Raw genomic sequence first — 24,379 nt, forward strand, 5'->3', positions numbered from 1 at the left:
CATAAACAGTTCACATACTTTCCAAAAAGTACACAGACGTACAGTACATGTGGATGAGATTGCAGTAAACAAATGACTATGTCAAAATGTAATCACCCTGTATGATGTATGGCACGGGGAAAGTGTTTGAAAATGTATGGATATGGGACAGGACTTGTGTATGATCAATGACACACTATATTGTTTGATGTAATAATTTATTCACCCCATAAAGCTTTGATAAAACAATGTTGAAAAGCAATTTAAATTGAATTCATTTAAATGTCAATTCTCATGGTTAGGATTTTTCTATAATTGGCTATTTAATTAAAATAATTTTCATAGTCATTAATACAGCCAGCAACTTGTAGCACACTGACGTGTTTTAATTACATGGTATTAACAAAATTGATATGCTTTAGAAAGCATGGTGAATAAGAAATAATTAGACCAATCATACATCATCCTCTTATGGACATTAAGTGTATCACAATATAATTGATGAACTTAAAAAACGAGAGAGATAAATAACTTTAATTGTACCAAGTTGGTGTACAGAGCTTGGAACAAAGAATCATACTTACGATGTATTATATTTCAGAGGCAATTCATTATCTGTAACATCACTTAGCTCTCTGTGCCCAGCACTCTCCTTTAACCTATGATTACATGACATTTGAAAGCACTGATACTGTGTAGTCTTTTAAAATGTCCTTTTACCTTGTCTGCATAAATCTTCAAAATGCTTTTCGGCACGGGCAAATAAGTGGAACAAAAGCAGCCTCAGACATAAGAATCATTTATATGCTTGGAATAAAGCACTTATTGATCATGAATATTTGTTTTTCCAAGGTTACTCTGTCTTGACCCTATCTCTCCTTTGACAACGGCCAACACAAACATGCCACTTTGGGTGAAGGGGAGATGACAGAGATGGTGGATGTGAGTGATAATATTCCATCTTGCCACATCCAGTGGCTTTCATGTTGGAAAACATAAAGTTTCAGCTTGCAGTGTTAAGTTACTTTAACTTTTCAGTCACTGTGCAAATTAAGATGCTGTGATAAGACAGACTGTTTGCTTATGAGACTAACCTTTCACTCAAATTAATGATTCATTTCTAACTGTTGTTTAGGTAGAAACTTTACACAAAACTGTCTAAAGTTCTGACCACACATTTTTGCACAAAGTTATATTCATTACACCTCACCTCTGCAGAATATTTAACACAAAATGTGTTAATTAGTAGAAAAGGAGGGCAGAATACCACATTAAGCACACTTTTCCAGAAATTAAGTCTGCTCAGCTCTTTTGGAGTAATTATTGGGAAGTTTTCAATGTTTCTTATGTTCATAGTTTCTTTAAGAGCAAATATATTATAAAATGAGGTCATTTAGTGCATGCAAACATTTGCAGACTTAGTTCTGCTGTAGTTCTATAAGTTTTGTAAATGTTTTCCATCTCTTGATATAATTGTTATAGGCAGATCTTGAACTCAACTTAACTGATATAAATGCTCCTTCACATAAAGTATGTAAAATAACAACTTTCCGGTACTGCTCAAAGGCAGTCAAATGGAGCTCAATTTATTTCCAAAGAGCCACCCCCCAACACTCCCACAATTAGAGCAGTCACGGCCCACATCCTCCAGTACTTCATTTGATGCCACGCAGCTTCCAATATAACTAAGGTGCAAAAAACAGAGAGATTTGTGGATATCTAAATTGCTAAAGCACAAACCTGTATAAACAGCGGTAATTACCGGGCCATTGACAGTCTCTCAGTGTTGTGCTCATTCTGCCACAGCCGCAGTGATTAAAATGAATCCTCATCGACTTCTCCATTAAAGCGCTGGCAGGAGCGATCCCGTGACCTTTCCCCATTGATTGAACATAACAATCACAATTCAATTGTAATGCAAAGAGAACATTTGTTATAATGTACATGAGATGCATGAGCCATTTCCTGGGAGCGGAGAAGGGTAATCAATGGAGTGACTCTTGGCGTGATGCAAGGAGAATGAGGCTGTTTGCAGGCCCTAACTCATACAGCCTGCAGTGTATGATGGAAAGCAATGATATGCATGTAAACGCCCTGATTTCTCTCTGCTCATCGTTCAATAGGATAACAACAAATCTTGACTTCTGTGTCTAAATACAACGCCGCCATGATTGGTATCCGTACACTGCCTAATACACTTCTGAGATCAAAGTTTGAGCCATATATCATTTCAAATAGAGATATCGCCACTAAGTTATCTTTCACAGAGCAGCAGCTGGCATGGCTTTAACATGACTTCAGAGATGCCAGCCTGTTGCCACAACAGTCAACAAACCAAGCAGAGAATTGAGAAAACATAAAACTATATGCTGGAACAATCAAGTCACGTGTGTAGCCAGATCATGTGTGATGTCATGTCATATAGTATTCTACAGTAAAGCAAGGACAAGCCTGTAAAAGGGCAATAACTAATGATTAGCTAAACACATGCAAGTGAAATGACAACTTGCACAATCCATGTCCCACTGAAAAGAAAAGCATGATAGGCATAACAAGCCCTTAAAAGCCGCACTCCATCACGTCTTTCAAAAACTGACTTATGAAGAGTGTATGCGAATGATGTCCTTAAGGGATTTCTTTTTAGAATCAGGAGATTATAGTTTACACGGACATTAAACAGATTAAACCAGCCAGCTCTCTAAAGGCAGTTTATCTAATGGAGAAAATGTGGTATGCTAATTGAGAAATTCCGATGGTAAAATTATATTTAAAGCCCTCTCCCTCACCCTCTTGCTCTGTCTTTCCGCTGGAGGATTTTTTTTTTTTAGTTTGGCTTGATGAAATCAAATGGTTAATCACAGCCATAAGCTGTGAGACATTAACTGAGTGAAACAGTGTTTGCCATGCTAAAAGGTAGTTGTCTCGGAAAACTTCATCGATGACAGATTCAATTCCATTTAGTAAATGTTTAATAAATGTTGTACAAACAGGCAGGCCTATCTCGCTGCGCTTTGAAAACAAAGGGAAACTTTAATTGCTTTAATCATCCCTAGCTTTGACGTTGTTATTGGCCTTAAAAATAGCAGTTAACAGAAACTGTCCTGCTGAGGAAATTGAACCACATTTGGAAAACGATCCGTAATTAAGATAGGGGCATCCCAAGAAGCTACGTCCTGGCAAATTGTTGTGACTAGGAAAAACATTCCAAGTCATACAAAGCTATTCAATTAACAGAAGGACCCTAGGAAAACAACCTCCCTATTATGTATAACTTACTTTAATCAGATTGAAAGCAATTGTATCCCTTTTGAAAATCCCTTAACACAAACATGTTAATTAACAGATAGGAAAGTGGAGAGATGTATTTTTCATTAGTGGGTAAAATAATGTTCCCCTTTAACATCAAGGAAAATCAACTGCTTACTGCAGTTAAACCAGTCAGCGGTGCAAATTCCCTGCCAGCATTTTTATTTAAAACCTCATTAATGTGTTTCAACCCAGCATAGCTGTACCTTTAATCTGCACTAAAAGGAAATAATGCGTTTCCTGCTTTATTTACCAGCCTTACTTAACAAGTGTTCCTGTACAATTAGAATTGTTAATAGATCTGGAAACAAAAGGACTTTGAAGGTGGGAAAGTGCTGACATTATTTCACAGGGGAAAAACACTCTTGAGAAAAAAGATCTGCTGTAAATGTAGTTTCCTGGAACACAGGCGTACTGCAATGTTGGTCTCTCTCATTAGAAATGCCATGCACAGGATATAAATCAAGGCCCGTAAAACATTTCATTGCCACACAACACTAAATTACACACTTGCTGGTTTGCCACACTGATTGTGTTTAAACATTGTAATTTTACTTTATTCTCATTAAATCTATGCAGAGTTTTACAATCCATAAACCGAGTATCTGTAATAAACATTAATAAATGTCAGAATTTGCATTTGGAAAAAAACACCCTGCTACATTTTTTTGCAAATATCAATCTATGAACCTTTCAACATTTCGTCAAACAAAATGCTAATTGTACCTTTAGGAATTTGGGAGACAAGTGACAAGAAATGAGATGCAATGTCCTTTGGAATCAGGATATCAGCTGAGCTGGAATACATTAAACATGCGACCAAAGCAAAGTACAGCAGGACTGTTTAGGTAAAGAACAAAAGACAGGGACAGGATATACAATTTATTCATGTAATAAACTGTAATTCTATGCAGATGTTATATAATCAGATCTGATTTCATGACATCTCAACAGAAAAAAAAATGTCTGCTTTACTTGATTGTATTGATTTTATACGCATCTCCACAAAAATCTATTTATACATGACTATGCATGGCAGCAACTGGTTTGCAAGGTATGCTGTTTAAACCAGCCCAGTCTCCAGTCCTTGCCATACGTGTCTTTTAAAGGAACATGTGTAGTGCCTACATGCCTTATTTTCTGGGGGCTGGGCTGGTTTTCAACTACAGGTTATCCATGCTTTCCTAAATTTAAATGGATATTTGATTAAGCAAACCTAACCAAGTGGCTTTGAAGAGTAAAGGAGAAGTTTCCTGGAGTCAAGCCCAGATTTATCATTTGTGTGTTAGAGCTATCCACCAGGGCTAATAAAGGCTCTATTTTTGCTTTGTGCATGTAGTTATTAAAAACATAAATTAATTATTTAGTCAAGGCATTGTGAACATAAAAATAGTGCATATACTGACAAAAAAAAAACAAAAAAAAACATGAACAGTGAACACACCGCTTCCTTTTTTCTTTCCTTTTTGTCTCCATGATATAAAATATCAATTTCATACTCATCAGTATGCAACACTGAATGCTCACCTTGCATACGACACACAAACATGCTTACATGTTTGCTAAGTTTTGAGTCTGAATTACTCATACCAGTGAGAGTGAATATAAGTGTTTTTCTTTTTTTCTGTTAGCTTCTTGATAGACAAGCATCCTGTACAGTGTAGTTTTCCTCTGCCTGATGCCAACCAGGTCTGGCACCGCTCTCATCTAAAAGAAACTGAACAGGAAAAAGTGGAACTCATGTATTTATTGAAACATTCCTGAATACTTTTCATATGAAAATTGTAGCACTTAGTACGTCTTGATTTCAAATGTAGCCTATATTTAAATAATTCGGGAGCAGTCAATGATAATAAGAGTTAATAGGTTTTTATTTCTGTTTCAGTTCATCTTAAAATGATCTAAGTTTAAAACATTGAAGATGGCATAACAGTCACACCACAACCACAAATCTTTGATAAGATATATTGTAGTTAGTGAAAAATGTGCTGTTGAGTCTAGAAGATTTTACAAATCAAACAATAATATAATTAATGCTAGAATAAGTAGGACATTAATGAAATATTATCACCATTCACAGCACCATTTTTAATAGTTTAATAAGCATGTTCTTATATGTAATAGGACTCAGCTGGGAATCTGGAGCAGATGGTGACAGATTTTCCAGAATCATATGACAAAAAGTAAAAGACTGAATAATTGTTGGTTAATTAGCAACTGACAGGGATGACATTTCTTGACTTGGTGTTGCTGTTTGTTCAGCTGTGACATGTACTCTGCTATGTTTTTTACAGAATGTGGAGCTGGAAGTTGCTCCAGCTGAAAACCCTGAGGAGACCATTTCTACATTTTCCATGAGTATATTATGCATTGCCTTCTGTTTGTAGCAACAAAAAGGGTACTCTAATGTGTAAAGCAAGATAACTACTTTATTTAATGATAAACTTTAAGAAGAGTTCTCTATTCTATATATTCATTTACATGTAGGTAACATATTAGCAAAATCATTTTAATGGTATAGAAACATAGTGGCTGTAACCACAAAAGGAATCAGACATGTCTCCGTTTATCATTATCACCATTAACTGTGATATTATGATGCACAATATGATGCATAAAAAGAAAACGAAAAATCTATCTGTGCATTAGTACAAGAAGTTATTCATCTTTTTAGCATCCTGGCTGTAACATAATACATCAAAAAGTCCTCTCAGGGCAGCACTATGTGCTATAATATCTCTCAGTTTGCAGTAGGTGTAATGGAAAATTTATTCATATACCCTTATAGTTTGTAGGTTACACTTTGTATGTCTGTGTATCTAGATAAGAACTCCTTCTCACACCTTCCCCCCTCTCTCTTTCCCCCAACAGATGTTGAGAGTTAATGAGCTTCCTCCTTTGCACCCTTCACTCCGTAACATTTGTTAACAACTATGTGAGAAATTTAAAACAATGACCTCCTACTGTGATGTTATCAGCTCATGCCTGGTATATTAACTAAGTTCACTTGTATCTGGGCAGACTCTCGCAGACAAACTCCTTTGACTGTGTGACTCTCATTGCCGGCCGGCTCTTAATAAAACTACTTTGTTCGATTCTCACTTAGTGTGTGATCTTTGATAACTAAAAATTCCACAACAATTCTTGGCGTTGTCGGCAGGATATCTTGAGTGACTGACCGGAGGACCAGAACCCGTGATTGATCATCCTGAAGGATACTTCAGCCCCTGGGTCAGCCTTAACCATCAGGGGACGGCGGGAGGGACTCCGTTCAGACACCACTGATATCCAGAACGAAGTCTGCGTGTGGAGCAGCATCCAGAATCACACACGGTGAGAAGTTTTCATATCAGACTCCCATTTACTGCTCCTTTTCGCAGGGTCCCGCTATCTTGTGAGGCAAGGTAGATTACTATTCTATTGCGGTAGAGTAGAGTTAGTCCGGCACTGAGGTGAAAACTTCGGTGGTAATAATAGGCGTTTTAGTCAATTTTTGTGCCTGGGTTTGGGCGACCCGAAAACCGAGAGAAAATCCAGCAAGGAGACGTCCTAGCTGAAAATGGGAAACGCAGCTGTGACGGGGAAGGAGAGTAAATGGGACTCCCAAATTTTAAGAGATATGAAAAAAAAAATATGGACCTGACTGCACGGACTGCATGACTTACTGGACAAAGAAACATGGTTTTCCAGAGAACGGGAGTTTGAGTAAGAAGGAATTAGATAAGCTGAATGAGGCAGCACAGAAGGACTGGGATGAGAAAAAGAAAAAAAAGAAAATCAAGGCAACGGATGTAGAGAAGTGGGAACGACATAATAAATGCATTGAAATGTGGAAAAATGAGAGTGAATGTAGGGTTAGGAAAGCTAATACTAAAGAAATGGGTGGGGGATTAGATATGACTGGAGATATAGGAAACAGGAGGGATAATGCATCCCTGTCTAGTGCACCTCCACCATACAATAATAATTTAGGGCATTCACAACCCTCTCCATATCGTTCACTGCAGGAACGATTACAGGCGCTGAAGGTGGATCCAGATCTGGACTCCTGTCCCCCGGTGTTACAGCAGCCCCAGCAGCCTCAGCAGCGTCATCCAGAGGACCGACGGAGAGCTGAGACATCGGGTCCCACTGACTCCAACCATGGCCAAGCTACAGGGGGAACCGAAAGACCGTCAGCAGACATGACCAGCCCTTCACGTACCAAGTCCGGGAAGATCTACGGACCGGAGGTGTCAGCAACCTCCCCTTTCTACAAATTTGGACAGACTGCAAAGGGCCTATTTTTGGGACAAAATACTGCTGAAGATGAAGACACTGAGGTTTTTAGTGCCCCCATGGTGGAAGTATCAGGACCCACCGGCCCCATATTGGTTTATCGCCCTTGGTCCCCCTCTGAAATCATGGAACATGCTAAAAATCTTCCTGACATGGATGAAAACAAGAAAAAAGCTGAATCCAAGAAAGAAAAACAGATGTCAACAGCCCTGACTCTGTTCACCTCCCAAAATCAGCCACAATCCAATAGGGATAGGAGAGGCAGAGGAAGGGGCAGAGGAAGACGAGAGAGGGGCGGCAACCAACAACAGCGTGGGGCATGTTATCGCTGTGACCAATATGGACACTGGAAGGATAACTGCCCACAACGACATGGGCCGTGTCATCGCTGTGGCCAATATGGACACTGGAAGGATAACTGCCCTCAGGATAATGGGCCCACCCACCAGAAGGAATACCAGCAGGCTGACTGAGGGGCGGACCCGGGAGACAGGACTCCAGAGGAGCTTTTTTCTCCACCCACCACAGTTTTCGCTGCAGCAACTGTTGAGGGAAGTGAAATGCACACACACACATACACACACACATACACTCATTTAGCTGCTATAGCTTATAAACGTTTTCCTTTGTTTACATTGTCTGTAAATAATCAACCAGTTTCTTTTATGGTTGACAGTGGTGCAACTCACTCAGTTCTTAAGACAGGCACCCTAAATCCCACTCCACCACTCAGTGGTAAGACTGTTATTTCTGTGTCTGCTGGAGGCCATCATGACAAAGAAAAATTCACGGTACCTTTAACCTGCTCAGTACAAGGTGAGCATCCATTTACCCATTCCTTTCTTTTGTCCAAAGTTTGTCCTGTAAATTTACTGGGCCGTGATCTGATGTGCAAACTGGGAATTCAGATTTCCTCTGGGTCTCAGGGGCTGACCATATCATGTTCATCTTCTGACACTGAGGAAAAAGATTTAATGATGGTTAAATATAACCCAAGAGCTCCCTGCTATGCTTATCAGTGGAAAATGGGAAGCTCCCCTCTTTCTTCACACTGGCTGTCCCTCTGCAGAGCCAGAGTCTCCCCTGGGGCAGAGGTGATGGGGGAGAGGGAATTACATTGCACATCCTACATCTGTCCTGATGGGCCAGATCAGCAGTATGAAAAAATCTTTTTTAGGGACTGCTCTGACAAACTGACTGTGACATGTATGTTTTGGAATGAAAGTATGTGTGTTTTGTCTGTCTCACTAACCTCTGACCAACAGAAGTTGTTTAAACTTCACACACACCCACACGTGTCTCTTTCCAAGTCCCACTCGACTGAGTGGAAGGATTTGGGCCCCTTTGTTGCTACTGCTCTCAGAGAGTCTCGGTGGCAATCCACTCATGACTCAGCAGTTTTGTTTTCTCCAAGGCTGGGTGTGTTTAAGCAGAGCATGCTCTCTGTGATTCATTGCCAGAAAAGTGTTCAGTTGGTAGATGAGGATTTTCTGACATGTTTATCTGCTGACTCACCCTTGCCACCTGTTCCCCCAGCCCTCTCTCAGGTTCCCTCTGATTTGTGGGCTACCTCTCCCCATGATGTGGGCCTGGTTAAGAACTGCCCCCCAGTAGTCATCACTCCGAAATCTGACTACCGCCCCTGCCAGAAGCAATATCCTCTCAAACCTGAAGCTTTGGAGGGTATTACACCTGTCTTTAATTCACATCTTAGGAGTGGTATTGTTGTTTCTTGTCCAAATTCACCTGTTCGCACTCCTATTTTCCCAATCATGAAACCACGTAAACCACCAGCCAAACCTGACTGGCGTTTTGTCCAAGATCTCCAAGCTGTCAATAAAGCAGTTATTTCACGGGCCCCTATGATGCCCAACCCCCACACCATCGTGTCGCAGATTCCTCCTACTGCTACACATTTCTCCGTGGTAGATCTGGCAAATGCTTTTACGTCTGTTCCTGTTCATCCAGACAGCCAATTCTGGTTCGCTTTTGAGTTCAATGGGAAACCATACACTTGGACCCGGCTTCCCCAGGGGTACTGTGAGTCCCCCACAATCTACAATGAGGTACTAAGAGATTCTCTTTCTTCTTTGCAGCTTCCACAGGGCGTAGTTTTATTAACTTACGTTGATGACCTTCTGCTCTGCTGTCCTTCTGCCTCCTTGTGTGAGGAGGCCACACTGGCCCTCCTCCTCCATCTTCATTCTGAGGGTCATAAAGCCAGTCTGCGTAAACTACAGTTCTGCCAGCCTCAAGTCATCTTTCTAGGGCATCACATTTCTGCCACCACCAAGGCCCTGACCTCTAAACGGATCGAGGCCATTCAGAAAGCACCAAAACCTGTTACCAAGAAACAGCTGATGTCATTTCTAGGTATGGTAGGGTTTTGTCGGGCCTTTATTCCACATTTTTCTGAACTTGAGGCCCCCCTGACTTCCTGTATACATGGTAAGAATCTATCTGCTCATGACCATTTCTTCTGGACCCCGGAGGCTGAGCAGGCTTTCCTGTCTGTGAAACAAGCGCTGTGTTCTGCTCCAGCCCTGGCTCTGCCAGACCCAGCCAAACCTTTCTTTCAGTTTGTTGATGAAAAACATGGGTTCATGTCTTCTGTTCTCCTTCAACAGCACGGCTCTCACAAGCGCCCAGTGGCCTATTACTCTTCCAAGCTCGACTCTGTTGCTGCGGGTCTTCCTGGCTGTCTGAGAGCTGTGGCTGCATGTGAGAAGGCTGTACTTGCATCACGTGACATTGTGGGATACAGTGAGCTAACTGTTTTTGTTCCTCATTCTGTATCCATTATTTTGCTCGAACAAAAGACTTCTCATCTGTCTGCAGCTAGATGGCTGAGATACACCACAGTTCTTCTCGATATGCCTAACATCACTACGAAACGGTGTACATCACTTAACCCTGCCACTCTTCTTCCTACCGCAGAAGATGGTGTTCATCACTGTTGTGAGACTGTTCTGTCTGAAATCTGCACTCCGAGACCAGATTTATCTGATGAGCCTCTTCTTAACTCTGATCTCATTCTTTTTTGTGATGGCTCCTCCTTCAGAGACCATTCTGGTAAGAACAGAGTGGGTTTTGCTGTCTGTGATGAGCATCAGGTTCTCTTCTCTGGCTCCCTCCCTTCACAATTCTCTGCTCAGACAGCTGAACTTGTTGCTCTCACTGAGGCCTGTAAATTCGCACAAGGTAAGTCCCTGACTGTGTATACCGATTCGCGTTACGCCTTTGGTGTAGTTCATGACTTTGGTGCGTTGTGGCGTCACCGTAATTTTTTGAAATCTGATGATAAGCCTATTTTGAACTCCACACAGGTTGCGGCTCTCCTTGACGCTATTCTTCTTCCTTCAGATGTCGCTGTAGTGAAATGTCAAGCTCACAGTAAAGACACTTCCTCTGTTGCCCGTGGCAACGCCTTGGCCGACCAGGCTGCTAAGCAGGCAGCTCTGTCAGCCTCGCCGCACATTCTCACCTCTTCTCCTCTCACAGAAGAGGATCACTCTCCTCCCTGTTCTCTGCAGGACATCCAGTCTTTTTCTACTCCAGAGGAACGCTCTGTCTGGAAGGCTAACTCCTGCACCCCTGATTCTGCAGGTGTATGGCGCTCTGTTGATGAAAAACCTTGCCTTCCTCGCCATTTCTTCCCCTGGTTTGCTAAGTTGTCACATGGGTTGGACCATGTGTCAAAAGGGGGGATGGTATCTTCCACAACATCTCTTTGGTTCACAAAAGGCTTCACTGTGGTGGCTGAAAATTACTGCAAAAAATGTTTGATCTGTGCAGGCTATAACACCGCCCGCCCTCTTGCCTGCCCTCCAGCTGGTCATACACCACCTAATCAGCCTTTTGATCATTTGATGATGGATTTCATTGAGTTAACACCTGCAGAAGGTAAGAAATATTGTCTAGTTATGGTAGACATGTGGTCAAAGTGGGTTGAAGCTTTTCCAGCAAAGCATGCCACAAGTTCAGTCGTGGCTAAGGCTCTGGTGACCGAAATCATTCCAAGATGGGGGATTCCAGTTAAGGTCTCATCTGACAATGGTTCACACTTTGTAAATGCGGCCCTGAAAGAGGTAAGTGGACTATTGGGGTTCCAGCTTAAGACTCATTGTGCTTATCACCCGCAATCAGGCGGAGCAATTGAAAGAGAGAACGCCACTTTAAAAGGTAAGTTGGCTAAATGTTGTGAAGAAACAGGACTGTCTTGGCCAAAAGCCCTCCCACTCATTCTTATGCACATGAGAATGAGGAAACGTGCCCGGACAAATCTTAGTCCATTTGAGATTCTGTTTGGCAGACCTCCCTACACTGGTCTGGATCCTCCAGGACTCTCCGTGTCTACCACATACTGTGAAAGTAACATGCTTGCTTATTGTCAAAATCTGTCCAAAGTTCTCTCACAGGTGCAGAGTGTGGTGAAAGAGGCCCTGCCACGCCCAGCATCAGATCTGCTTCACTCCTTGGTTCCGGGAGATTGGATCTTGGTTCGAGAGACGAGGAGAAAGCACTGGCGGTCTAAAAGGTGGCTGGGTCCCTTCCAGGTCCTGTTGGTCACTCATACAGCCGTGAAGGTCGCTGAAAGGTCCACGTGGATTCACGCGTCCCACTGTAGAAGGTTTCAAAGTACCCCAACTCCAGCTGACCTCTCAACCACAGGGCAGAATAATCCCTGAGGTCAGCCCCGTGCGAGATGGTCCATTCTCCACGGGACAACATGAAGTACACCCAGACTGCCGTGAGGGGATGGTCGTGCGTCATCCTCTTCATCCTTATCACCTCCCTCCTCTGGTACCTGGATCCAACCGGACCTCACCTGACACAACGCACCCCAGCTTCGTCCCAACCCGCCAGACGACTGCAGGGGACAGAAGCACCCTCCTTCAGGAGGCACCGCCGAGATAACCACATCCTTCAGCATCATGATCACACTGAGAATCTTTGGTGGCAAGTTGCCAATATGTCTGCTCATAAATTGACAAATGACAGTTGCTATGTTGTGGACTGGTGCCGCATGCCACACCCACTCAATCAGTTTTTATTCCATATCCAGTCCCTTTGAATACCACTTTGTGGACTCTGATCATGGGTAATAGATTACACCCTAGGAACATTACTTGGCCACACCAGCGCCCTCCCCTCTCCTGGAGGAGACCAGCTGAGTTTTCCAGCAACACAAACTCCACTTGTGTTTCATCCAGAACTGTCTTCCGCTTAAGGGATCGTACAAATCCATATTCTTCTCCACCTCTTTGTTTTCAGCGAAATGGGACAGATGCACTATTCTTTTTAGGACACACTCTAGGTTGTCAGCGTATCATTTCAGCCTCATGTATATCCTCACCTTGCCCCAAACGCTCTGACCCGTTCACTTTAAATCCTCGTGATTTATTCCCTGATAGTTCTCCCTCTACAGAGTGGGCCTCAGGAGTTGTTGTGTTTAACCTTACAGCTCTCTTACCTTTTCCTGACCTTCCTATGTACAATAATTCTGTTCTTAACACCATTTGGTCTTATATCCCATCAGATACCGGCTTTGGATGTCCTCAGAACATGGTTTGGACATGTGGCAGACACTCTTATATTTACCTTCCTGTCAATTGGTCTGGAACATGTTATCTGGCTTATCTGCTCCCTGATGTCTCTGCGTTTACTCTAACCCCAAATGGTACATTGCGGCCTTTTCCTGAACCCTTTCATCACCCCCATCGTGTTAAACGCGGTATCTTCTCTCCACAGATGAAAGGATTTATGATGGCTTTGCCCTGGTGGGGGGTTGGGGAACTAGCATGGACTGTGGAAGATCTATCAATCTCTTTGGAAAATTTAACCTCTCTGGTGGATTCTGGGTTTAGCTTGCTGCAAAAGGAAGTCCAAGCCTTGAGAATAATGTCCCTACAAAACCGGATGGCCCTCGATTTTCTACTAGCTGCACAAGGTGGCACTTGCGCTCTGATTGGAGATCAATGTTGTACTTTTGTCCCTGATACATCTACTAACTTGTCTGTGATTCATGATGCCCTTACTGATCTCTGGGACACCCTACACGACCGCAACAATGCTAATTTGCCCTCTAAGGGGTGGGATTTCTGGAACTGGCTTACTGGTGGTTCCTGGATCTTGGTTCTGACCAGGGTTGCTACTCTCCTGACTATATTTCTCTTGTGTGTTCTAGTTGTTTTTTGCTGTGTTCTTCCTCTGATCAAATGTACGCTTAACAGAACATTTAATTTCCATGTTCATCATTATACCCCAGAGGATGTCACTCCCTATTATGACAGTGGTGATTTGGAATTCTTTGAGTAAATTTTTTCTTTATTCTTTAATTGTGATTAATATGTTACATTTTAATCAAAGGGGTGGATTGTAATGGAAAATTTATTCATATACCCTTATAGTTTGTAGGTTACACTTTGTATGTCTGTGTATCTAGATAAGAACTCCTTCTCACACCTTCCCCCCTCTCTCTTTCCCCCAACAGATGTTGAGAGTTAATGAGCTTCCTCCTTTGCACCCTTCACTCCGTAACATTTGTTAACAACTATGTGAGAAATTTAAAACAATGACCTCCTACTGTGATGTTATCAGCTCATGCCTGGTATATTAACTAAGTTCACTTGTATCTGGGCAGACTCTCGCAGACAAACTCCTTTGACTGTGTGACTCTCATTGCCGGCCGGCTCTTAATAAAACTACTTTGTTCGATTCTCACTTAGTGTGTGATCTTTGATAACTAAAAATTCCACAACATAGGTCACTATGCTCTGCTGACTTTATAAACTATGCATCAAACAACAATGATTATTCATGTCATTCTTCAAAGGTCCTTGAGAGGAGCTTGATGCAGCAGCAAGTCAACCTTTCGTATTAACTCAAGCTTGGCTAAGATTGTACCATCTGGGCCCTTATTTTTCATGATTAATGCCAAAGAGTTGATTCATATTTGCAACTGGAGTTTAAAAAAAAAGGATTTCAGAGCAAAATGGCACCTACAAATGCTTGGGATGAACTCATTTAGAGTATCTAATTTGTGTTCTAGTTAATAAAGCCAAGACATAATTGCTCTGTACAATCATCTTCCAGATTCACAAATATTAGGATTTTGTGATTAACATAATGTGTTTCTTCCACTGAGGAATAATCCTACAACTCTAAGATGCCTTCAGACATATGTACATAAGATTCTTTATTTGGTCCAAATTAACTCAGCACTGGTTCAGCGTGATTAACACTGGTACAAAAATAATTACTGTTCACCATTGTACAGATTAAGCATCAACAAACTTTTCCTTTTTAAAAGAATGTTGTTTGTACTCGGCGTTATGGCTTAGCAAACAAAATTAACTTTGTAATCCTTTCTGGCTCTCATTTTCAGTCTATTTCAATGTCACAGCTCTTGCTACAAACTTTATAATGGGAGGTGTGGTTGATGATAGTGTACCAAATATGAAACAAACACACCACACAACAGTGACCTCTACAGGAGCTCAACAGATTACAATAGAATCTACTTGATGCTTACTGTGAAACTTAGAAATGTCTTTTCAGGTCTCATAGATGATTTTGGTCATGCACTCAAAAAATTACGGTTTGAATTAACCTGTTTAAAATCAGCTTATTTTAAATTAGTATTCTAAAATATGACTCTTGTTGGTTCTATGATTTCTTTTCTTTCTTCTTTTTTAAATTATGATACATGAAAGTTGTTCTTATGAATTTTTTAGCTTTAAACTGTGCAATGTATGAGATGTAAATTAAACTAAATTAAAGCTCATTTACCATAAAATCCTCTTGGGTCTGCCTTAAAGTTAAGCTCAACTCAAGTTAAGTAAGACTGAAGAACTGTATTTTTTAAAAACAGAAAGGTGGGATGCAAATAGGTGAGGCTGCTGCATATCAACAAGTAAAACCCTCTCAAACACTAAATCTTTTCTCTTTTTGGCTGAAGACAAAGAACAGCGCAAACCAGTGTCTTTGGTGGTGGTGGCAAGCAAGAATGGGCTGGTGCCAAGCCACAAAGACCATAGCCAAGAGCAGGATCACAGGGGAGGAGTGAATGATGCTCAGATAAGGGACAAAGTAAAGGGGGCAGACCAAACAGGAAAACTAAGAAGGGAGAATGTGCGGGGCGTTGCCTGCCTGAGCAAGAGAATGTGTTGATACGAGCATGTTGCATTCCTCTTGGTTTTTGTTGCATTGTGTAATTTCCATCATCCCAGTTTGCTTAATGAAAACATCATTTAAAGGATAGGAAGAGTTTTAAGACATATAATCATTAAAAATGTTAATCATTAAAGGCCACTTTTAACAAATTCAGGTCTCTGTTAGTCTTCCAGTTGTTATAAGACAAACCCCTTTAGGCAAATACTTCATTCAAAGCGCTAGATAATCCTTTGCCCCTCGATTCAAAGCCTATTTGTGAATTTTGTGAAAATTGTCTGTTGACATTTTGAGTCATATGGCTCAAATAGAAGCAAGCTACCAAGGCAGGGATTTCTTAAATGAAAAATATAAGTGCAACGCGCTGCAAGGCAATATTTTTTTCTTTTTTTTTTTTTTTTAACTTTGATCAGAAATAAATTAACTACCACTGAACAATACGTCTAATGCCAAAACACATAGGGTGTGTGGGGGTTAAACATTGTTGAACTAATATGCCGTTTGCACAATTGTAATCTCAAAATGCAAAATTAGTAATTGTGAACAATGAGAGAAGAGATAAAGCAACACATAGGCCAATCTGCCTCTTTTCCCACACGAGGGACTAGAAGAACACAGGCAATGTTGTACCCCCCTTTCCTTCTTACCAGAGTACTCCTTTATATATTCAAATCCACTTCAGCAGCATAAAATTCTCCCAAGAGACACTATTGTCCTCTTGCTTGTCCCTTGGGCTTCCCATCTCTCAGTAACATCTCTTCACTCCACACAATTTTGCCCTATACCTAGAAGATAGACTTTTTTTCCACAACCTCCTCTTTATAAATAGTTCCAGCTATTTAATGAAAATTAATCAAAATGTCTTTAAAAGCAAGCACTGAATACGTGAAAGGTTTAAAGGCTTGATGCAAATTATTCCAGTTCTCAGATTTTTAGTAGGACAGTCTGAAACAAATGCAGTGAATAGCCTTTCACTCCTGAAAAAACCTGAATAATAATCTTGGTTGTGTTATTATGTGTCAAAACAAAGGGTACACACATTTCTTTTTCCCTCCTCTCTGTCCCATTGCATTCAGGAAACTCAGAATGGAAAATTTTACACTGATGGCTGAGTTGCAATTGCAGTTACAAATGTATGAACACTACACTTTCATAATAACGTGGTCCAAATGTTTCAAAAGGCATGTAGGTCTGCTCTAGTGAACTTGAATGTGTGGTTCTTGGTGCATAAAGTAAGCATAAGGCCAATTCTATAGCAATGAGGCTGTACTGAATGAAATGAAAAGCCTAAGGCATCAGAGTTAATACATTAACACAGGGGAGGACTCACAGACAAGAAACAAGAAAGTAGAGTCATGAAATAATGATCATTATGCTTTAGATTTTGTCAAGCCTTTCACAACAAAGTGAGCATAATCTGTAATGTTTTAGGTAAAATGATTTTAAAACAGCACAGCAGACTAATATCATGAGGGGCTCCGCCAGAGGCATTCTGTGCAAAAAAAAGAAGAAAAAAAAAACAAAAAACAAAAACAATCATCCCATAAAACATCTTTTGAGGGAGTGATTCTATCATTCTCTAAGTATCACAATATTATCATATCTATTCACTGCTAGCATGATACAAATAGGCTCAATGGCATGCTTGCCACTACAAAACTCTCCCACAGGGTTCTAATAAAACAGTACAATTTCCCTATCTCCATTCTCCCTCAGAAACGTACCAGTCTGCAGCCCCTGTGATCTGCGACAGACAAAATGAGACGCAGCAGCTACAACAGAACTGAGACACAGTCGGAGTATTCCCTGTGCTCCTTGAATAGATAATGCTTTCCTTCACATTCCTTTATTCTTTCAAAAAGAATGCATCAGAGGCCAAATATTAATTCTTCTCGTCATATGGAGGAGCTACACAAGTGGCATACTAGGATGGGCTTTTGAATGATTAAGGGAACACATAAAGGGTTTCTTGTGGCGCTTTGAACTTTCTGCAGAGTTCTGAGCACTGTCAACTTATTCCCTACTCTGCAGGAGAGTTGATGTTAAAAGACAACATTAATGAAAGCTCTGTAACAGGTAGAGACAGAGGGATTAATGCAATCTAAACACAGCAAGCCTCTTAGAACCTGCGATGGCCAGCAAGTGAACTGGGGAAACACTTTTCCTCACTTTTCTCCTTTCCTCCCATCATGAATCTTCTTTAAAGAAATGCCAATAGTTCTGATTACCTAATTCTCTATTCCCTCCCTCCTTCTCGAGGCCCATAAAGATGCACGTGCAGGGGAATCACTTCAAGGAATGACATTGACTGGGGAAGTGCTGACTAGCACCATTGTTTGTCTTTTGATGTGAGAGATCAAATCAATGTACACGCCGTTCTCCAAGCAATGTGCAGGCAGATTAGCATTAGCCTGAAGGTGTCGGCTTGCCCTCAATCATTAGTGTTTACATCTGACTCTCCAAATAAGCAGGGTTTACTTTCATTGCATTGATAGGTGCAAAAATCAGCATAACATTTGGAGTAGAGGGAAGTGTAAGGTTGTCATAATGAGACTAACACCTAGATAAGCCAGACACTGTCTGACACTGACATTTTTTATTGGTGTGAGCCACATTATTTGTCACTGGTCTTGTGTGCAATGGTGCTTTCACATGGAAAATACCACGATGAGATCTCCTGAGTGCTTAAGTCAGATGGATTGAATGCTCTTGAACGCTGATAAAGGTTGATTTCAGGTTGTGCCAACATTATTGTGGCTAAACTAATGCAGAATAATTATCATAGTTTGTCCTGTCAAAACCCAGAACAATGACATATTTAATGCTCTAAAGTGTGCCTTTGCATCATAAGCAAGAAAAATTGACAGTCAGCTCATATTTGAGTATTTAGATTCTTATATTTGTACATTTTGTATAGAAATACACAACCTAAATAATCTGTCAAGAGTTAAAAAAAAAAAACTATAAAGGGGCAAAATTTTGAGATTAAAAGGGCATAAAGATCTTGGCAGTGTATTTCTACCACATTTGAATTCACACTGCCTATAACTTCATGCTAATGATCAAAGTTGAGGGTGGGGGGATTCTCCTGAGTGCAAGTTATGAAGATGAGATGAGGAGAGAGGGGGAATGGAGGAGAGAGAGAAAGAAAGAGAGAGAGAGAGAGATGGGGGGGCTGCTGTGCTGCCCTGCTTTGAACACTTTTACACTTTCCAACAAGCTTTGTTTTTTAATTGGCTGAAATTAATCTTAGGGATGTAGATGCCTGATTTGCATTCATTAAAACCCAACCAAAAGAAGTCATGCTTAATTCCAATCAAATTTGCTTAATTATGCATGGCGAGATATTCCCAAATGAGCTGTGGATTTTTGTAAGACCCTTTTTTTGTTTCCTATAGCAAATAAAATGTAATGAAGCTGTCTTTTTGTGTTTTACTGAATGTTGAGGAGCACATGAGGAGCACCTTGAGCCTGGGCTGAAAACAATATTACTGCTAAAGTAATTATAAGAATCTGCATTTTTCATTGTTAATTGTGGATGTCAGCATCATTAATTTTAATTTACGGTAGGCAATAAAATTAAGAATACTTTGTGCTGATGTTTTAAATCATGCCTGTGAAGGGGACACATAATGCAACTTAAATCTCAAGTAGATATTGATTGGGGTGGATGGTCTTTTCTATGAATCTTAAATAGGCAGATGCTGGGAATCTGCTTGAGACTTCACTTTTACGAGTTAACTCCGGCAGCAGATAGCATGAGTGCAATACAATTAAAGAAGTGTCAGTTTATGCACACACGCATATGCGCACGTTCACACACAGCTAATCAGCTAACTGCCTAACAACAGAGATGTTGAACCAGATAACAACCCTCAATACTGCAATAACAGCATAGCTTTATGAATAACTTACTCATGAGGAGTTTGCATGTCTAAATCTCTGTCATGCTATTTCTTTAGACTTCTCAAAAGTAGTTATTTTGACAGTGACATTAATTAGATTTTTGGACGTTGTTAGACAGAATGAAAGCAGAATAGAAGACTTTGAGGTGGGGTACTGTACTGTATGTGGTCTGTGGGGGATGACATTATGTGTTTCTGCTCCAACACTTGATTTATAGCTTCATTTGGACCATGCCTGTGCAAAACACATCCTGCTGCTGCAGGAGCTTTAGTGCATTGTAGTTTGAAAACAAAGGAAGAATAAAATTGATCTTTCTGGACACACACAAAATCAATGAATGGCCATTTCCTGTTCCATGGCATGTTAGTCCAACTGACTTGCTCAATCCTTGAACTTTCCTTGTGTCTTCATTTCTAGAGAGTAAAGGTCCTCTGAGTTCAGTGGAAACTTGAGATAATGTCATATCAGATGCCTTAGATCACAGAATTTCCGTTTTAACTCTTTGAATTGACGCTTATCTGACAAACTGTTCAACTTTTACATTTTTGTTCCTTTAACTTCTCAAGTAACCCAGTTTTGAATTAAATATTACTGATGTAGCTATTACAGGTTAAACACATACTGGCTTCATTTGCTTAAATTCCACATGTTTGCCTTTTTATTCCAGAGGATGTGTTTGTACCTGTTGTACAATGCATTGTGTTCTCCTAAAGGGTGATTATGTTTCCAGCACATAAAGACTCTACAGTGATGCTCAATTGTTCTCCTTCAGGCTGGCGATTAGCCAGCAGCTCCTTCATGACACATGGAGCTGGTACTATCGGCTCCCCTCTCCTCTTCCTGCCTGCTTTCCTGTCGGTGACTGAGGCAAGTCACTCTAATGCAACAATGATGGTGATTTCACTCTGCTTATCGAAGCGAGTAAGTACTTAAGCAGCTGGTTGTACTTTGATCCAATTTACTTCCTGAATGTGTGCTTCCTTGTGCACAGTAAACAGGCCTGCCTAAGATGTCATTAGTTCAAAGCTAAGGCAAATAGTTCACATAATTATTGTTTGCTCTCTTTTTTATTATTTTATTCTGCTTCGTGCAGGAGCTCTGTTAACAGAAGAGAGTTAATGCAAGTGACAGGACCTCTAAATATGGAGCATATTTCATATATCAATTTGTACGTTAAGGCAATGGTTCTAATTCAATATTGTCAGCAGAGTTCTGGAGGTTGAATAGAGAAGCCATAAGTTGAATACCACAACCTTTAACATCATTGTGTGCTTGACTCATCCCCAAGGACAGAGCAGATAAAAGATGATCAGTAAGAAAATTGATAGCACTGATTTAATAAACATCCTCAAAATGATCTCTGTGACCTGCAGGTAGTGCGGCAGTCACTCGTACTTCGCCTGGGTTAAAGAATCAAGTGAGATGATTCATTTGAGTGACTGAGGTAGTTGAGTTTGATGGATCATTCCTAAAAGCATCACTGCTAATCTTCAGCTCCTCTTTTTTAGGTTATTCACAGATCAGTGAGTTTTCCGGCTAATCCTGGACCTGACGCTGCTCTTGTCTGTGTACATGGTATTCATCATACTCTGACAGGGAGAGTCCTTCAGACGACAAATAACCTTCAGAGAGAAGAGGCAGGCAAGCAGTAGGTGTGCAGTTATTTTGGATACATTTCACAGTGGAGTAGGAATGCTGCATGGGGAGATGTATGGTGTCCTTGTTGGCTGCGAAGAGATGGACCCCTCTCTGTTTCCTAGCATAATCACTCTGAGCCTCAGCCATGCCTTCGACAACTCAATCAGACAGCCCTCTACCTGTAAAGTGGCTGGGTTGATTTGATTGCCATTTTTATTGGATCCTGGTCACATAAATCAAACCAATGGGGACGGTTGTACAGACGTGACCACTCGTCATTCGCTAGTAGCCTTGGAAACATTGTTTCGGGGGCCGCGTGGCTGTCATCAGAGGTAAATCAGGGGTCTGAAGTTTCTTTCCTCCAACACAGGAGCATAGAGTTAAATCATCTTGAAAATTGATGTCACTGCGCCCAAGTGTTTTCACCTATCCCTTAGATAGAGTCCCATCAACTGGTGACAATGTCAGCACTTTCACCCTTCTCTCAAAGACAGGATGTTTCCTGTCTTCAGGCCTGCAGGCCTGTTGTAGCTGATAAGAGCGCTTGAAGCTTTGACCTTTATATATTGCTGATTTCTGTGTAATTCTTTAAAATCTAAGAAATGCTTTGATGCTCTTCAAATCAACTAGAAACTTTAAAACTGAACTGACAAGTAAATCAGCTTCTGATGTCTATCTTACAATGAAAATCCTTTTGTTGGGGGGCCTTTCTCTACTGTCATAGTATCCTGTAAAATAAAGTAGGGCACCATTCAAGGCAGTAAACTCACAGACCATGTCTTTGCAAGTTAATACATTGTTCATTTGCCAAGCATTGTCTGGTGAGCATTTCGATTCAGTGAGAAGTGATTAAGTCTATCATGTCCACCAGCTCTTACAGTGGGAACATATTAGATTAAATACAGGTAGCTAATTTCCTCCTCTGCATGGGTGAGTGGGAGTATGAATGAAAGTGATGTAAAATTAATTTAGACCTCTAAAATTTTGATCACACTGAGGCTATTTTGGCTCTCATAATGACAAGTAATAGGAGCTTGTTGCTTTCTAACTTCACAATATTAACCACGTTTGCCTATAGGGCTTTCAGGATCAATTTCATTCAGCATAAATATCACTTGATCTGTAAAACAAATTAGAAATAATAAAAGCCATAAAAATGCACCCAAGCTCTATTGAGATGTCCCTTCTAGCCATGTGTCAAGACTGAAGACATTAATGATACACGGAGGAGAGAAAATTACCATCTAGGATACGTCCGAACCAGTAAACTGGTAAACAAGCTGGCCGTTAGAAGTGGGGATGATTTGAATCAACAAGGGTGAACAGATATGGATACTCGACGCATTAGTGTTAATAGGAATAGATTATGGAGGGATTTCGTGGAGTGACCTTCAGTGCACTAATTGAAATAGTATTCCGAGTCAGCAGTGGAGTAATCAACTTAAACACAGAATCATAAATCATCATGAATAGCGCTGTCACAACCAAGCCATTAGCCTCGTGTTTTTTCCCCAGCAACCTCATGAAAATATCTGCCACACCGATCTGTAGGTTAATAGGAACAGAAATGGCATTTAGAGTCTATTTGGATCAAATGTACTGTGAGCTTGAAAGTAGAACTTTGCTAATTTGCAGGTAATGTGAATTGATGTAGTAAGGGTTGAAGATAGTTCAGGCAGCGAGTCAACACATAAACTGAGTGGAAAAATGCAGGAGCTTGATAAAGCCTTGATCATAACGCTGCTCTTTTTTTGACAAGTCCTTTCTCTGTGTGACCAAGAGACCCAGCAGTGGCTAGATATGTTATCAGGCAGGGGTTAGGTAATCACGCCGGCTTACTGTGACCTTTGTCTTTTGTTATTAATTAAGGCCGACAAAAACGCAATGAATTGCAAGACCATAGAGCTACACTTGTTCTCTTTTAGCTGTTTAGTGAGAACAAGGGTAACCGTTGCACAGTTCACAACAGCACCAAGACTGTACGCAATACTTTTACTGTTAGACTGTCATAATAACACTCTTTATTAGTTACAAACCAGATAATACAAGTTTATTTACTTAATATTGTTTAATGCCATATTTACTTCAAGTATCGACACAAAGTGCTTTGTCAAAGTTAACAACATCTATATTAATATCAACAAGTGTTCTCACAGTAAATAGCTTTTTAATTGCAACTAAAGTGAATGAATTAGATACTAAACAGTCGCTTAGCGTCAGTAAAACGTCTTTCACACAACAATACCCAGCAAACTTGTCAGAAATGCTGATAAGAGGGCCGATCCTGAGCGCTTACACTGCATTAATCAAATAGCAGGTCTAATTAAAAGCGCTTTAAACAAAGATTTTTTTCTAAATGTTGCTCAGGTATGGCAATAATTTTTGATCAGCCAAGCCTGGAAGACAAATAATTAGAACTGCCACAGCGGCCTGATGAGTGATGTCAGCATCTCCGAGTGACCTTCCCCTGCTAATTAATTTTCATTCCAGGGAAAAAAGACCCCGTTGTTGCACATTATTAATTGAGTTCATGAAAAGATGCACCTGATTAATTTTTGTTGATAATACTTGTCATTCTGGCTGCCGTTCGTAATCATTTTATGGGTTTTCATCTTAGTGTTTTTCAAAGTTGATCTAAGTCATCTTTGCTGGAGATTAATTTATCCAATGTAGAGTTACCCTGTCCCAAAAGACAGCAAAGGCCTCAGAGTATCTCACTTAGATGCCTGGTAGACACATGTTTTTTTCTTTGTTTATTTATATTTCTCTAACACATTTATAAAAGACACATTGTAAGAGTAAGAAGAGATAATTAACTTGAAGAATTAATTATTAACTTTTATTACCACACCATGTAGTGACATGATAAAGCTGACATTACAACACTAAGCCAGATACTTAGCAGAAACAGTTTCTGTGTGTGAATGTTTTATATCTGAAACAAAGTTATCCAAACTTGCAGGAAAGTTACAGAGCTAAAACTTTGTTTTCTCTCTGTCTGTCTTAGAAAGTCCTTAGCTTAGTGAAAACAGTGTCAAATTAGTATGCTGATAGTGCTGTTTTCCATAGCTGAAAACTATGAGCTTTTTTTGTCTGATAA

The 24,379-nt window shown here is 40.5% G+C and overlaps 2 protein-coding genes across 2 annotated transcripts; both read left to right on the forward strand.

The window, feature by feature from the left end:
* Positions 1-6,537: 6,537 nt before the first annotated feature.
* On the forward strand, positions 6,538-12,252 carry LOC121650742. The gene is made up of 3 exons (XM_042002441.1): positions 6,538-6,618; positions 9,100-11,169; positions 11,359-12,252. The coding sequence occupies exons 2-3, from the start codon at positions 9,336-9,338 to the stop codon at positions 12,249-12,251; spliced, it is 2,727 nt and encodes a 908-aa protein (XP_041858375.1). The 5' UTR covers positions 6,538-6,618; positions 9,100-9,335; the 3' UTR covers position 12,252.
* On the forward strand, positions 6,899-12,049 carry LOC121650743. Its single transcript, XM_042002442.1, has 2 exons — positions 6,899-8,379; positions 11,971-12,049. The coding sequence occupies exon 1, from the start codon at positions 6,942-6,944 to the stop codon at positions 8,034-8,036; it is 1,095 nt and encodes a 364-aa protein (XP_041858376.1). The 5' UTR covers positions 6,899-6,941; the 3' UTR covers positions 8,037-8,379; positions 11,971-12,049.
* Positions 12,253-24,379: the final 12,127 nt, after the last annotated feature.

This window comes from Melanotaenia boesemani, chromosome 12 (genome assembly GCF_017639745.1).
Source record: "Melanotaenia boesemani isolate fMelBoe1 chromosome 12, fMelBoe1.pri, whole genome shotgun sequence".
NCBI classification, from domain to species: domain Eukaryota; kingdom Metazoa; phylum Chordata; class Actinopteri; order Atheriniformes; family Melanotaeniidae; genus Melanotaenia; species Melanotaenia boesemani.

Coding starts and splice junctions, on each gene's coding strand:
- LOC121650743 (XM_042002442.1), top strand. CDS start 6,942: ATGACTTACTGGACAAAGAAACATGGTTTTCCAGAGAACGGGAGTTTG.
- LOC121650742 (XM_042002441.1), top strand. CDS start 9,336: ATGAAACCACGTAAACCACCAGCCAAACCTGACTGGCGTTTTGTCCAA. Junction 11,170..11,358: donor CTGCACCCCTGATTCTGCAG/GTGTATGGCGCT, acceptor TGATCTGTGCAG/GCTATAACACCGCCCGCCCT.